Source organism: Oryzias latipes, chromosome 10 (assembly GCF_053564925.1).
Source record: "Oryzias latipes strain Hd-rR chromosome 10, Olatipes_Hd-rR_3.1".
Classification (NCBI taxonomy): domain Eukaryota; kingdom Metazoa; phylum Chordata; class Actinopteri; order Beloniformes; family Adrianichthyidae; genus Oryzias; species Oryzias latipes.
In genome coordinates, this window is record NC_136246.1 from 12,993,359 (window position 1) to 13,005,269 (window position 11,911).

General features: G+C 38.5%; 2 protein-coding genes across 2 annotated transcripts; one reads left to right on the top strand and one right to left on the bottom strand.

The window, feature by feature from the left end:
* Positions 1-4,733: 4,733 nt before the first annotated feature.
* Positions 4,734-6,491, top strand: urp1 (urotensin-related peptide 1). The gene is made up of 5 exons (XM_004073090.5): positions 4,734-4,909; positions 5,003-5,131; positions 5,229-5,269; positions 5,629-5,734; positions 6,279-6,491. The coding sequence occupies exons 1-5, from the start codon at positions 4,807-4,809 to the stop codon at positions 6,308-6,310; spliced, it is 411 nt and encodes a 136-aa protein (XP_004073138.1). The 5' UTR covers positions 4,734-4,806; the 3' UTR covers positions 6,311-6,491.
* Positions 6,492-6,595: 104 nt separating this feature from the next.
* On the bottom strand, positions 6,596-11,507 carry clic2 (chloride intracellular channel 2). The gene is made up of 6 exons (XM_004073091.4): positions 11,210-11,507; positions 10,215-10,324; positions 9,631-9,756; positions 9,439-9,539; positions 9,174-9,355; positions 6,596-7,200 (listed from the first exon to the last, which is right to left on the bottom strand). The coding sequence occupies exons 1-6, from the start codon at positions 11,261-11,263 to the stop codon at positions 7,039-7,041; spliced, it is 735 nt and encodes a 244-aa protein (XP_004073139.1). The 5' UTR covers positions 11,264-11,507; the 3' UTR covers positions 6,596-7,038.
* Positions 11,508-11,911: the final 404 nt, after the last annotated feature.

The window sequence follows — 11,911 nt, forward strand, 5'->3', positions numbered from 1 at the left end:
CTGAATACGCTTGCTCAGTTGTTTTTACGCCCTTTCACTTTATGACAGATATGAAACGCCATACGATATAAAGACCTTTTTTTCATTTAACAACTTGGTTTTATAGCAATATCATACTTTCTGTTAAGGATATAGTATATGCCTCTCATAATTTTAATATTTTCTGTATTTCTTTAAAGTTCAACAACATCACGTGGATCTTAGATCTAAACCTACCTGCCTTTGTTTCCTTTATATGGCATCCGAATGCATCAAAATGTGTTGTTCTCATGCAGCCGACTCAGCAGATCCCAATAAATCATTTGACACTGTGCTTCCATGTCTGAAGAATATCAGTGACCTTTCAGTTTGACAAAAGAGGCCTGCAGCTCAAGCTCTCTGTCAGAAGATGGAAACTCAAACTGGCCTCAATCATTTATCATCTCTTTTTGATTTTGATGTAATAGTTTACATTTCAATAGAAAATGATAAGAAAAGTCACATTTATTGTTTTGAAGTGAAACACTACAAATCTGGTCCTTTGTTTTGATTTGATTTTGATTTTTTGATCTGAAATGGTTTATTTCAAACAATCAAATAGGAATAATACACAAAAACAATACAATCATCAGTTATACATTCATACAATAACTAATAAAACTTAAGATAATTAGACATATTAATAAATATTGCTTGAGAGGGAGTGGAGGAAAGCGAACTTATATAATCCCACCCCTGTTCTACCTTATGAATTTTATTACATGATTTATCATTATCCGGTTCCCAGCTTTAATCAGACAGGATTAATAATCTTGAAGTATCAATAAAGCACAGACAAAGATGAATTACTTAAATTATTTTGTAGAAAATAACTTTAGAAATCAACATGGCAATGAAGTATCCAAAATATATGCAGATTATGTCACTTATAAGTCATTGATATGATTAGAAAATAATACTATATCAGTAAAATAGACATAAGACTGTTCAAAATTCGAAATTTTCATAGCAAAATTTGAGTCAAAAGTTAAAAATATGTGCAAAATTATGCTAAATTAGGAAAAATCATGAATCAACTTATCATTTTTTTAGAGCAAGTGAAGTACTTTCATTAAAAGTCAATCAATTTAACAATTTTCAATAATTGATTAATCATTTGTTTTATTATTATTTTTTGTATTTTTTTTTTATAATAAAGTAATGCTGTTAGGGAAAATAAAAAAGGTCCATATTATGTCGAATGACCAAGGTTGGTAGGTAGGTAAGTTGAGGTCAAGTTGTGACCTCAACTTACTGAGAATCAGGGTCACTTCAGACTTTTCAAGAAAGTGATGAATCCAGGCGTCATATTTCTTGAAATTATTTGGCTTTTTGATTTATTACTGCATGTTGGTTCAGACGTCCGTGATCAAACACTGCTCAAAATCCTTCATGGTGTTAATAACCAGAATCTTGGACCGGTCTGGTGGACCGAGTGGTTTGACGTACATCCTGCAGCCTTTAACCCAAGTGTTCTCAATCTGCTTGGCCAGGCATGTCTGGCATGTTTGGCGATTTCAGCATTTCTTCTGGTTGTTTTAACTCTAAGATTAATAAATGCTGGTTCACTCAATATTTTGCATTTGGTTTTGTTCTTTCGTATGTTCATAGTTTTTTATTAGTTCTGTTAGGAATAATTAGAAACAGAATAGTTAGAAACTCCCTTTTACTTTTATTACACTAATGGTTTAAACTTGATTCATTATGTATTATCATCTCAAAATGATATTACATTTGAAGAAAGCACAACCAAGACTATTGTCTCATGACATTCCTCATCCTCCCTTTTTCATCTTTGTGTGTGCTAGTGTTTGTGCTCTGGTAAATGTCTGTGATAACCTCAGAGAGATCTGACACCTGAAGCTCCCTGACCTTCGAGCACCTAGCCTGCAACAATCTGTGGGTGTGATTTTCACGTCATTGTCCATCAAATGATCTTCTGAATATGCAAATGCAGGGTTTATATACCAAGCCCATCTCTGAGCTCCGTCGTTTGGACTTTGATGCAGCAACCTGTTCATCTGTCTTTAACCCTTCTTACAAATCTGTGCTTCTTGTGCGGAGTAAAACTGCCACCAAAGCTAAGTATTGTCTCTGAGTCATTATTCATTCATTTCTGTGTGCAGGAAACTGAGAGGGAACGAACCTAAAAATATTCCTATTTTACAGTCCTGTTTAGAGAAAATCAGTTTCCTCACAATTTCTTTTCCAGTATTTTATCACTTTGGTTTTTTATCCTTGTTGTCAAGTGAGCTTTTCATTGCTTGAAGTTTTATTCAGCTCAATGTTCTGTCTTTTGATCCTCTTTTTTTTTCTTTTTACACATTTATGTAAGTACCTCACAATAAAGAAGACAGTTCTATAAAAGTAAGACTTTTTAGGACAGCGTATAACTTTCAGAACAAATATTTTGACATATACATCATGGTTTAATGCATAAAGTCCACATTTTTTAGCTGCTTGATTCAAGTTCTCTTCAGCACAATAGGGGAAACACAGGGAGCTCTTGGTGGTTCCAGCTGAGATTTACCCTCATTAAGCTACAGGAACCACTTTAAGTTGCCAACACCTAGCTGACACACAGACAGCCTTTTTATGGTGGTTGATGCTTCTGTACAAGATTATGCAGAAATCAGGAGCTTTCCTTATGATCTAACAAACCAGGCTGGTGATGGGCCTTTTAGTAAAAGGAGACCTTTTTAAAAGGCCCAGACCCTATATTTGGAAAAAATTATAAAGGAAATATATGTGACGGAACTGCTGAATCATAAGATTCTAAAAGAGCTTTGTTGAAAAAGTGGGAGAAATGTACTTTATACACAACAAAACTCAGCATCATCAAGACTTGTATATGGAAAATGTTAAAAAAACCTGTGGAGCCAAGGCAATCTGTTCTGGTTTACAGATGTGTTTTTGTTGTCGTTCTGCATTTCACTTGTATGGTTTAGCATCTCCAATATGTGTGTATGTCTCAACTTTGTGTTAAAAAGCAATAAAAGGAAAGTGACAAAAAACAGTAAAGTGAAACCAGGTGAGTTTTGGGGCAGCCGTGGTGCAGTGGTAGGGCGGTTGACCTTCAATTGGAAGATTACCTGTTCAATTCCCGCCTTGCCTGCCCATGTGTCGAAGTGTCCTTGGGCAAGACACTGAACCCCACCTTGCCTCAGGTGGAAGGTTGGCGCCAGTGTTTGGCAGCGGAGCCGCCACCAGTGTGTGAATGGGTCTGTGACTGTAAAGCGCTTTAGGCCTTCGAAGAAGGTAGAAAAAGCACTATTTTCAGTATTTACCGTTTGATTTCTTGTTGGAAAACAGTACAATGAAACATCCATCATTTCCTAGCCTTTGTTCTGATCTTACCCTGCAATTGTTGGCAAAAAATCGAGAATGGCCAAGAGCTACATCTTCCTACCAAAAATATTTTGGTGTTATGTAGACAAAGCCTAAAATGATGAAAGCAGTCTTTGAAAGGGCTCACAGTATGGGACTCCAGATTCCAGATGAGATCGTTACTTGCCTACATTGATTCCTGCCACCTCTGAAGCTGTTTGAAACTAGAAATCGGTGGACCCTCACCAGAAAGGGTCTTTAAAAGGAGACTAGGAGGAGGAATTTCTAGAGATCTCTGCTCAGACCGTTACTCCAACCAGGGTAGATTAAGAGATTGGAAATGGATTATTGGCTTTAGTGATATTTTGAGGTGGATGCAGTTCACAGTGATGCCAAAAGAAACTACACATTAATCCCTTTAAAGCCCCACTTTGATCATCTCTTGTTTTGATCTATTGTAAAAACCTTCCCAGTGCTCTCTTTTATTATATTTATGCTACTTTAAATTCACCTCAGAGTCACAGGTGGGACTGTTTGCTCAGAGTTAGCCCACTCCCTTTCCCATCATCCTTCTGTTTATGTGCTCTTCGGTCAACCCCAACCTAGTCCAACAAAAATGGCAAGCAATACTGGAGCTTTCCAGCCTTTCAGTTTTGAGCCAGATTCCAGCTCAGACAAAGAAAACAAAGATGTACATGGATCTATTTGTCTGCAAGTAGATGCATCAGACTGGTGTGGAGCAGGGAGCTTGTAGCTGTGACGTAGGATCGTCTATGTCACAGCTACAAGCTTTTTTAAAGCACATTTTTGGATCTGTCCCAATTTGAATAAAGAAATACTCAGAAATGCACATTTTAATCTTAATTTTGTTTACATACGTTCTCCATCATCAGTAAAACACCACAAGAAAATGTTAAAAACACAAAAAAGCACAATTTTAATCAGAGTGGGAAATTCCACTGTCATCTCTTTTTCGCAGAAAGAGAGAAAAAAGAAAGCATGACTATGTACAGAACTCATAAAATGAAAAAAAAAATATTCTCATTACAAAACATCTAAAGACCATTGAAGTGACACTGCTGGAAAGGTGCAGTAGCACATGTCAGCATGCTGTTTGTGAACTGTTGATCTCAGAGATGAGCAATGACACACTCTGCCAGGCCATCACACAGAAATTGTGCCAAACAAACCATCAGAGCTCCAGTGATTACTGCCGGAAGGCAAACATTTGTTTGGCCGCTCTGTACAAGCACAGATAGGCTTTGGCCGCATTGACAGGGTCACCTAAATTGTGTCCGTGACGCCTGATCCTTGGTCAAGACCATTAAGAAGAAAACTGGTTTTGTTGATAATGTATTGATCAGCGTGTGATGGATGACCCCTGGGGGGAAATATAAGTAAAAGTTCCCGGTGGAGTGAAGGAGCAGAGCAGATCTGGCCAACGGAACAGAGAGAAAAGCCATGCCTTCTGTGGTGCTGATTTACCTGACAGCTGTGATTTGCTCAGAAACATGGACGCATGCTTTGTCCCTGTATCCCGAGCCAAACCAAGAGCAGCAGGCAGGTAAGACTCAAACTTAATCAAGTTGAATTATTAATGTAAAGTAAGCACAAGACTCAGAGTGCAAATAATAAAATGTAAACTTCATTTTAACAGAATTTATTCAGAAATTAGTGTCAGAGGTTGAGGATGGGGCCAGTGTCGCTGAGGGGGACAAGATGGACATGAGTAACCTGTATCCTTTACTGATGCAGCAGAATGGAGGAAGAGACCTCTGGCACAAAGGTAAAAAAAAACAAAAAAAACACATTGTCCTTGCCAACATATGCAAAACAAGAATGTAAAATTATGCAAGTAACCGACGGACAACTTTTATCTTCAGCAACCAAAGATGCAGCACAACAGGACAAGTATCCCAACATGGTAAGCCTCAGAATCCAACTTTACATCAGGAAACTGCAATACAGTGCTTTAAAAAATTTGCCTTTTGTAAATAAAGAAAAAGAAAATTAAGAAAGTAACCAGGGAGAGTGAACGATCCCAAAATTTTGTCACATGAAATTCAAAAATTTGATATATTGAAACCCTCAAGCCTTTTTTCCAAATAGATTTATTATATATACACATATTTAAATGGTTTTTAAAAAAAAGGAAATCTTTAAAACTTAGTTTAATACCATTGAAATCGTATTCAGAGAAGATACCAGAGTATTATGTGGACTAGCTGTGTTTTTCCACACATGAGTGCCTCCAGCTTTTCTTATCATGCCTCTTATTTTTAGGTTGAGGACCTAAAAGAAGTCGTCTTGAAGCTGGCAGCAGCCGACAGGCTACGATCGCAGGGTTTCGTCCGATCAGAGCAGAGCTTGCCAAAAACAAACAAAAGAGGTGACTTTCTTCCTCATAAGCAGATCATAACACTCACTTATTCTTTAGTGTTTTTCCTAACAAAACATCATTTATTCAGATTTTTTTTTTGCAACGTCAATTTCAAAAGGGAACAGAAAAAGTGAAGTGAAAAAAAGTCCAAAAGATTTTCCATTTTGAAATGTGTTTACAAGGACAACGGTAATTAAATGTGTTGGACAATATTTTTTTTTGTAAGGCCTGGGCCTACATTTAACAGTTTTCTTTAAAAGAGTTTAAAAAATGCAAGGCAAGTAAATGATGCACTGTTAAATGTAAAGATTCATCCTTATGTTTGCACAGATTTTTATGTCTTTTTTGGCAGAAAAAGGAAATTTTCCACAAGATTTTATGGCTTTTTTGAAAAATGCAGAGCTTCCCATGCTTTCCTCAGAAGGTAAAGCAGGTTAAAAGCACGTAAAGCAGAACAACATTGTGATAAAGCAACATACAAAGTCTCTGAAATTGTAGGAGGTTGTTTAAATTCTATAAAACATTTCACTTGAAACCCCGTCTTTTTTTCCAGCATGTTTCTGGAAATACTGTGTAACCAACTAGAGCCCAGCGGCAGGAGCTTTGGAGAGACTCTGTTGGAACCGCCCTCCCTCTCCCATGTCGATTTTATTTCTCCTTAGACGGTGCATTCATCATGTACATCGGAAGAAAAGGACATATATTTTCAAATCTCTGGACTTGTCTTTTTTTCCGCCTCAAAATAAACTTGAATATCAGAATGCAATGGATGTGAAATGGTGTTATTGCTCTTGTAACAGATGAACCACATTAGACCTAAAAAGTGTTGTGTCATCTGACAGGATAGGCTCACAAATCGGAACAAAGTCATTAACATTGTGATACTTTTTATTGGAGAAACAACTTGACCATATTTCTCAAAAGTCTTCCTTCAGAGGAACATTTAGGGATGCATCACACATTAAAAAAAGAACTGTTCCTGCAGCAAGTGCTCATACAAACACAGTTATATAAACTTCAACTTTGATACTGAAAAATAACAATATTTACACCATAAACAGCATTTTTGCTAAATGATAATCAACAGTCAATTGCACATTTGGCCTTTTTGTGCCTAAAGGAATGATGGAGGAATAGTCAATCTGGGTAACCAGAAAAATGTGTTATTCATGGTGTTTTATTAGCTCAGAGTATCATAAAAGCCTGCTTATCACCAGTTAATTGTTTGGGTAGTGGCGCCCTCTACAGATCATATTGTCTCCATGCATGGCTGAACTTTCACGTGCAAAAATTTTCAATAAAGAATAAAAAGTCTATTTCCTATTGTTGGCCACGCTGAAGTAGGCCTTCTCAATCTCAATATCGGCTGGGCATGTCTGCACGAACTCCTCTCGTTCTGAGGCGTTCTGAAGGTATCTCCAAACGCCTGTGAAGTGAGCCGGGATGTCAAAGTCACAGTACTTTTTGGAGGCAACCTGAAATGACAGCAGGTCATAACAGACCAGAGGAAGAAAGAGGAGACGTTATTTCTTTTTTACAGGAAATCCCTGATTTTTAGTTTAATTTAAATATGACTTTAAGAGGTTAAAGCAATTACACGATTTTACCAACTAAAAGATTGGAAGGAGCAAAAGACACATTTTAGATTCTGAAGTGTTGACATCACCCCAACCATTTATGTTCAAGCGGCCACTTTCGATGAAAAGTCTATGCAATCGTGCGCACACTAAAATTGCGGGCTGCCACATCTGGAATGCATGTGATAACGCGTTGCTGCACAAGTTTTTAAGTCAAGGCACTGGCTCTACGAACAAATCGGGCGTTCATTGATCGCTTGCCAAATGTTCAACGGGTTGCAGCACTGTGACCAATCAGGGATTAGGATTTGATAGTGACGTGTATGTAGCGTCCTTTTCAAAAACACGGACGTGTCGACTTTTGTAAACATGATCATGAAGGACAGCTTGAAACAGGACAGCTTTGGGCTAAATGTGTGTTCCAGAATGTGTGTTTACCATCACATACCCGGTGTGAATGTAGCTTAAAACCAATTTTGGGGTTTTAAAAATTACAAGTAACGAATGACAGTTCAAATTTCTGAAATTAATCACAATTACTGGACTAAAGAAGCCCTCGATACTTCGTTACTTAGGTTCTGCAACCTTTGACATTTTCTCTCGGTTAAATGAAATGAAACGGAGGTTAAATTAAAATAAAAAACGTAGTTACTGGAGCATTCGTGCACGCATATGCAGATTTGGGGATCGGTCACAGTAAAGATATGCCCTCATTGCTGCGGTCACATTGCTTTGCTAATAAAACAAAATTATTTCTTGAACCAGGTTCATACAATGCACAAAGTCATTGCTTTAAAAATAAAGTTAAATGAAAGAAACAAGGATCTTGTTTGTGCTGTTTTTCCCTTAAGAATTTGTATACGAGTGGAAAAAAAGTAAAGTAAAGTAAGGAGTAGCCAGTTTTTTTTTCAAACAGGTAATGAGTAAAGTAATTTAATTATAAGTTTAATCCAGTAACTAAGTAAAGTAATCAATTGCTTTTTAAAAGTCATTTACCTAACACATCTTAAAACAGGTCAAACTTTGCTTAATGCTTCAGATGGAACACTTTCTGAAACAAAAACAGAACTAAGAAAGGGTGAAATATTATAGAAAAAACGGCTCCCAGGAATGAGTCAGGAAGGAGGTCTTCCACACCAAAGAGCTGGCTTTAAAGTTGTTTGACTCGCAAACGACACATCAGTACTCTGCTCTGCTGCTCACCTGCTTGCTCCTCGAGGATGAGAGGACTCCTTGTAGCATCTCTTTTTGTCTCTTTTTTTTAGCCAGTTTGGAAAGAAACGTGACTGCAGCAATTATGTGCGTGTACATGCATCAGTAACTCCAGAGTTTTTTTCTTCAATTAACCTCTGTGTCTTTTCATTTAACCAAGAGAAAATGTCAGGACCTACAAAACCAAAGTAACGAAGGTTTCTATTGTCCAGTTATTGTAATTAATTGTCAAAATGTAAACTGTTATTCGTTACATTCCTCGTTACTGACAAAAATAATTAAATTACAGTAATCTGTTACCCCCAGCAATGTTTGAGTTTGGTTGAATTTTAGACCGTTCTTTGATTTCGAACTCTTTGTTATTCATGATTTCCTTTCACTATTTAGCACCTTGAACCACAAATTTGGCTTTTATATATTGTTTTTAAATCACGCCGGAGATGGAGGAGTTTAACTTTCAGCATGACTAACTTTTCTGTTGACATGCACTGGAGCTTGATATTTTTCTTTGGAGTTTGCTGGGAAAACACTCCCTTCTTGGAAGAGTGAACAGTCTCACATTTGTTCTGGGTACACCCCAGTCCAGTGATCCTTCAGATGTATGGATCTTTAAGCCTCCTGAGCATCAGGAGTTTGTCAAACTAATGAAAGTTTCTCACCATGATAACGTGAAGCTTGGGCAGCAGGTTGCAGTCCGCTAAGGTGAGGCGGTTTCCATCCAGGAACTTCCTGTTGGAGGTGCTGATTGTTTCTGTTGAGTGGTGGTCGATCTCCTCGGGCAGTGGAGAGTTCAGGTAGTCATCCAGGCGCTTGAACTCCTTCAGCAGGTTTTTCTTCTGAACTGGAGGGTCAGACAGAAGTGTGATTGACTGTTCTGTCCTTCTTCCACGCAGTTAAATCCAGGTACTCAGTAATCAAACTTACCAGCATTGTTCGGACTGTTTTTGATGAAGGCAGAGAACTTTGCAAAAATATCAGCGCCCACGTCAAAGGACTCTTTGTTTTGAGGGCTGAGATGAGGATACCTTCAGAGCAGAGGAATTAGGGAGTACAGAATAAACCATCATCAAAATCAAGCTTCGCTGGTATTTGTGGAATGGATGGACGCAGCAGTACCTGGGAGGGGCCAGTGTTTGTTCTAGAAACTCCTCGATTTTGATAAAGTCTGTTTTGAGGGTGCCGTTGTAAAGCAGGAAAGGAGGGTTTGTCCCAGGGGCCAGGTCCTTGAGCTCAGCTGGTTTCCTGGAGAAATGAGACGTGAGGGGTGGAGGTGGAGTTTCAGCAGCACCAAACACTGAGACTCAGTCGGTTATTGACACTGTCAGAATTAAATATGGCGCTCTGGATGAATGATCCCAGCTGCTGGTGTACACAGCTCTGGGAGTGGTCGTCCAGATGGAAAAAGCCTGTTTGTGTGTAATGAATCGCTCATTTATCAGTGTCCCTTTAAAGTTTCCTGATCCTATTTGGCCTGTCACCCCTGAGAAATTCACACAATGACACCTTGATCAAAGAAGGTGTTTGTTTGAAGTAGATAGAGGGCTCTTTGTGCAGGTCAGCTTTACGAGCTCCTCCCGTTAGTTCCAAAAAACAACACCACTTTTAACCAGTTCACTTTTTAAGAGTTCTGCTTGAAAGTCCCTAAAACCAGCTGCTCAGGAAACATTTTTTTTTCTTTTGCCAGCAGAGGGGTTTCTTACTTCCTCATGTCAACGGTGGTCACTGTAAACTTGACTCCTTTCAGCCAGAGCACCATGAAGAGCCTCTGACAGAAGGGGCAGTTCCCCACGTTCTCACCATCATGTCCAGCCTGAAAAACAAGAAAAATATTATCAGAAAGTTTGTCGTTACTCTGTCAAATGAGTGAAAAAATGTGTTGCCAGGATGCCAGCTGATGAATTAAAGGACTATTTTGGTCGTGAGCAGAGTGTCTACAATGTTTAAAAGACATTTCCTGTTGGAAAGGGAAATGCAGGCATTGTACTACAATGTAGGGGGAGCCTTCAAACTCAGAAAAAATGTCAATAAGCATTTTTTTTCAGCACAAAATATGCTTTTTTTCTTTATATTATCCAAATCTGTCATCTATAACATTAAATAAAGTCCACTTTTACTGTTTTTACTTCTTAGACAGACACAACATACAGTTTTGCTCAAATGACCTTGCTGTGAGGATGATAACGCCCTGTCTCTACAAACAGATGTTCCACATTAAAGGACAAAAAACTCCAATATGCAAGGGTGCGACTGATAATATTTTATTTATGTGATGACTGCTCTTGGAATGACTATATTTCAACATGTGCGTGAGTAATGTGGGTGTGCCTGGTTCAGGCTGGAGGCCAGTCAGTCTCCCTGCTCCCTGCTGCTGTGGCTGGCTGTGCAGTGATAAGATGGCCTTTCAGTCTGGGGGCAGAGTTAACTGATAAACAGCCCGCTGTGACCCTCAGCAGGGCAACAAACATCTAAACATCTGCTGCAGGTGGTGTCAGAGGACAGCTGCACTCCACAACAGAGTCGTCCTCTGATTGATGATGCTCAGTGGTTGCATTCCACGAAACTGCTAAATTACATTTTTTTTCATGTTGAGGGAAAATGAAGAACACATAAAGATCCAAGCCACATGAAAGCAAATACTACTCAGAATGAAGCTTTAATAGAGAAGTCTGAGTAAAACTGAACAGAAAAGACTCACCTTAACGAACAACTCAATGATTGGCTCCTTTTCAGAGTTCTGCTGAAGTGCCATGACTCCAAGAATATTTTTAAGCTTATTTTCCTTTTTGTCCAAGTTCTTCCCTACAAAGAAAGATTCTCCTGGAAGGAATAGTTAGGTTTTTCCAGAGTCAGTAAGGCAATAAGAGGCTGAGTCTTCTTATGAAGCTGGTTGTCCAGAACAACGCCTCACGCCTTTTTTCCCTTCTTCTGCTGAGGGCCTCTTGGAGGCTGTTGCTCCGAGCGTACTTTACAAGCACAGAGGAGGGAGGGTCCTGAAAGGTGGGCGGGTTACTCTCTCTTATATACCCGAAGCCAAACTGTGTGAGGACACAGCTAAAAATAGATTCCTCTATGAAACTGATAACAACCAGTGAGTCAAAACACACAAATCATCTGTTTGACTTCAATTCCAGCACTGTTAGTTACACACGACCGCTGAAACCACATTGCAAAAACAAAAGTCTGGATCTGAAGAAGTGAGAAAGAGGAACTTTTTCTTAGTGTTTGATAAAGATGTCTACCTTTTATTGTTGAACGAAGTGATTGAAAATTATTCTTTTTTAGCTTACAGTGCTTTTTACATAAAACATTTTAAAAGAAAATCTGTTTTAGTTGCTGAAATAAAACCTTATTCATGCTGTTTATATTCCAGGGAAACTGAAAAAACCTCAGATAAAAT

Excerpts from the sequence above, each read along its gene's own strand:
- clic2 (XM_004073091.4), bottom strand. The coding sequence starts at position 11,263 with ATGGCACTTCAGCAGAACTCTGAAAAGGAGCCAATCATTGAGTTGTTC. Across the intron at positions 9,540-9,630 it reads CAAACACTGGCCCCTCCCAG|GTATCCTCATCTCAGCCCTC; the intron begins GTACTGCTGCGT and ends TCTGCTCTGAAG. Across the intron at positions 7,201-9,173 it reads CCAAGCTTCACGTTATCATG|GTTGCCTCCAAAAAGTACTG; the intron begins GTGAGAAACTTT and ends CTGTCATTTCAG.
- urp1 (XM_004073090.5), top strand. The coding sequence starts at position 4,807 with ATGCCTTCTGTGGTGCTGATTTACCTGACAGCTGTGATTTGCTCAGAA. Across the intron at positions 4,910-5,002 it reads AAACCAAGAGCAGCAGGCAG|AATTTATTCAGAAATTAGTG; the intron begins GTAAGACTCAAA and ends TCATTTTAACAG. Across the intron at positions 5,132-5,228 it reads AAGAGACCTCTGGCACAAAG|CAACCAAAGATGCAGCACAA; the intron begins GTAAAAAAAAAC and ends TTTTATCTTCAG.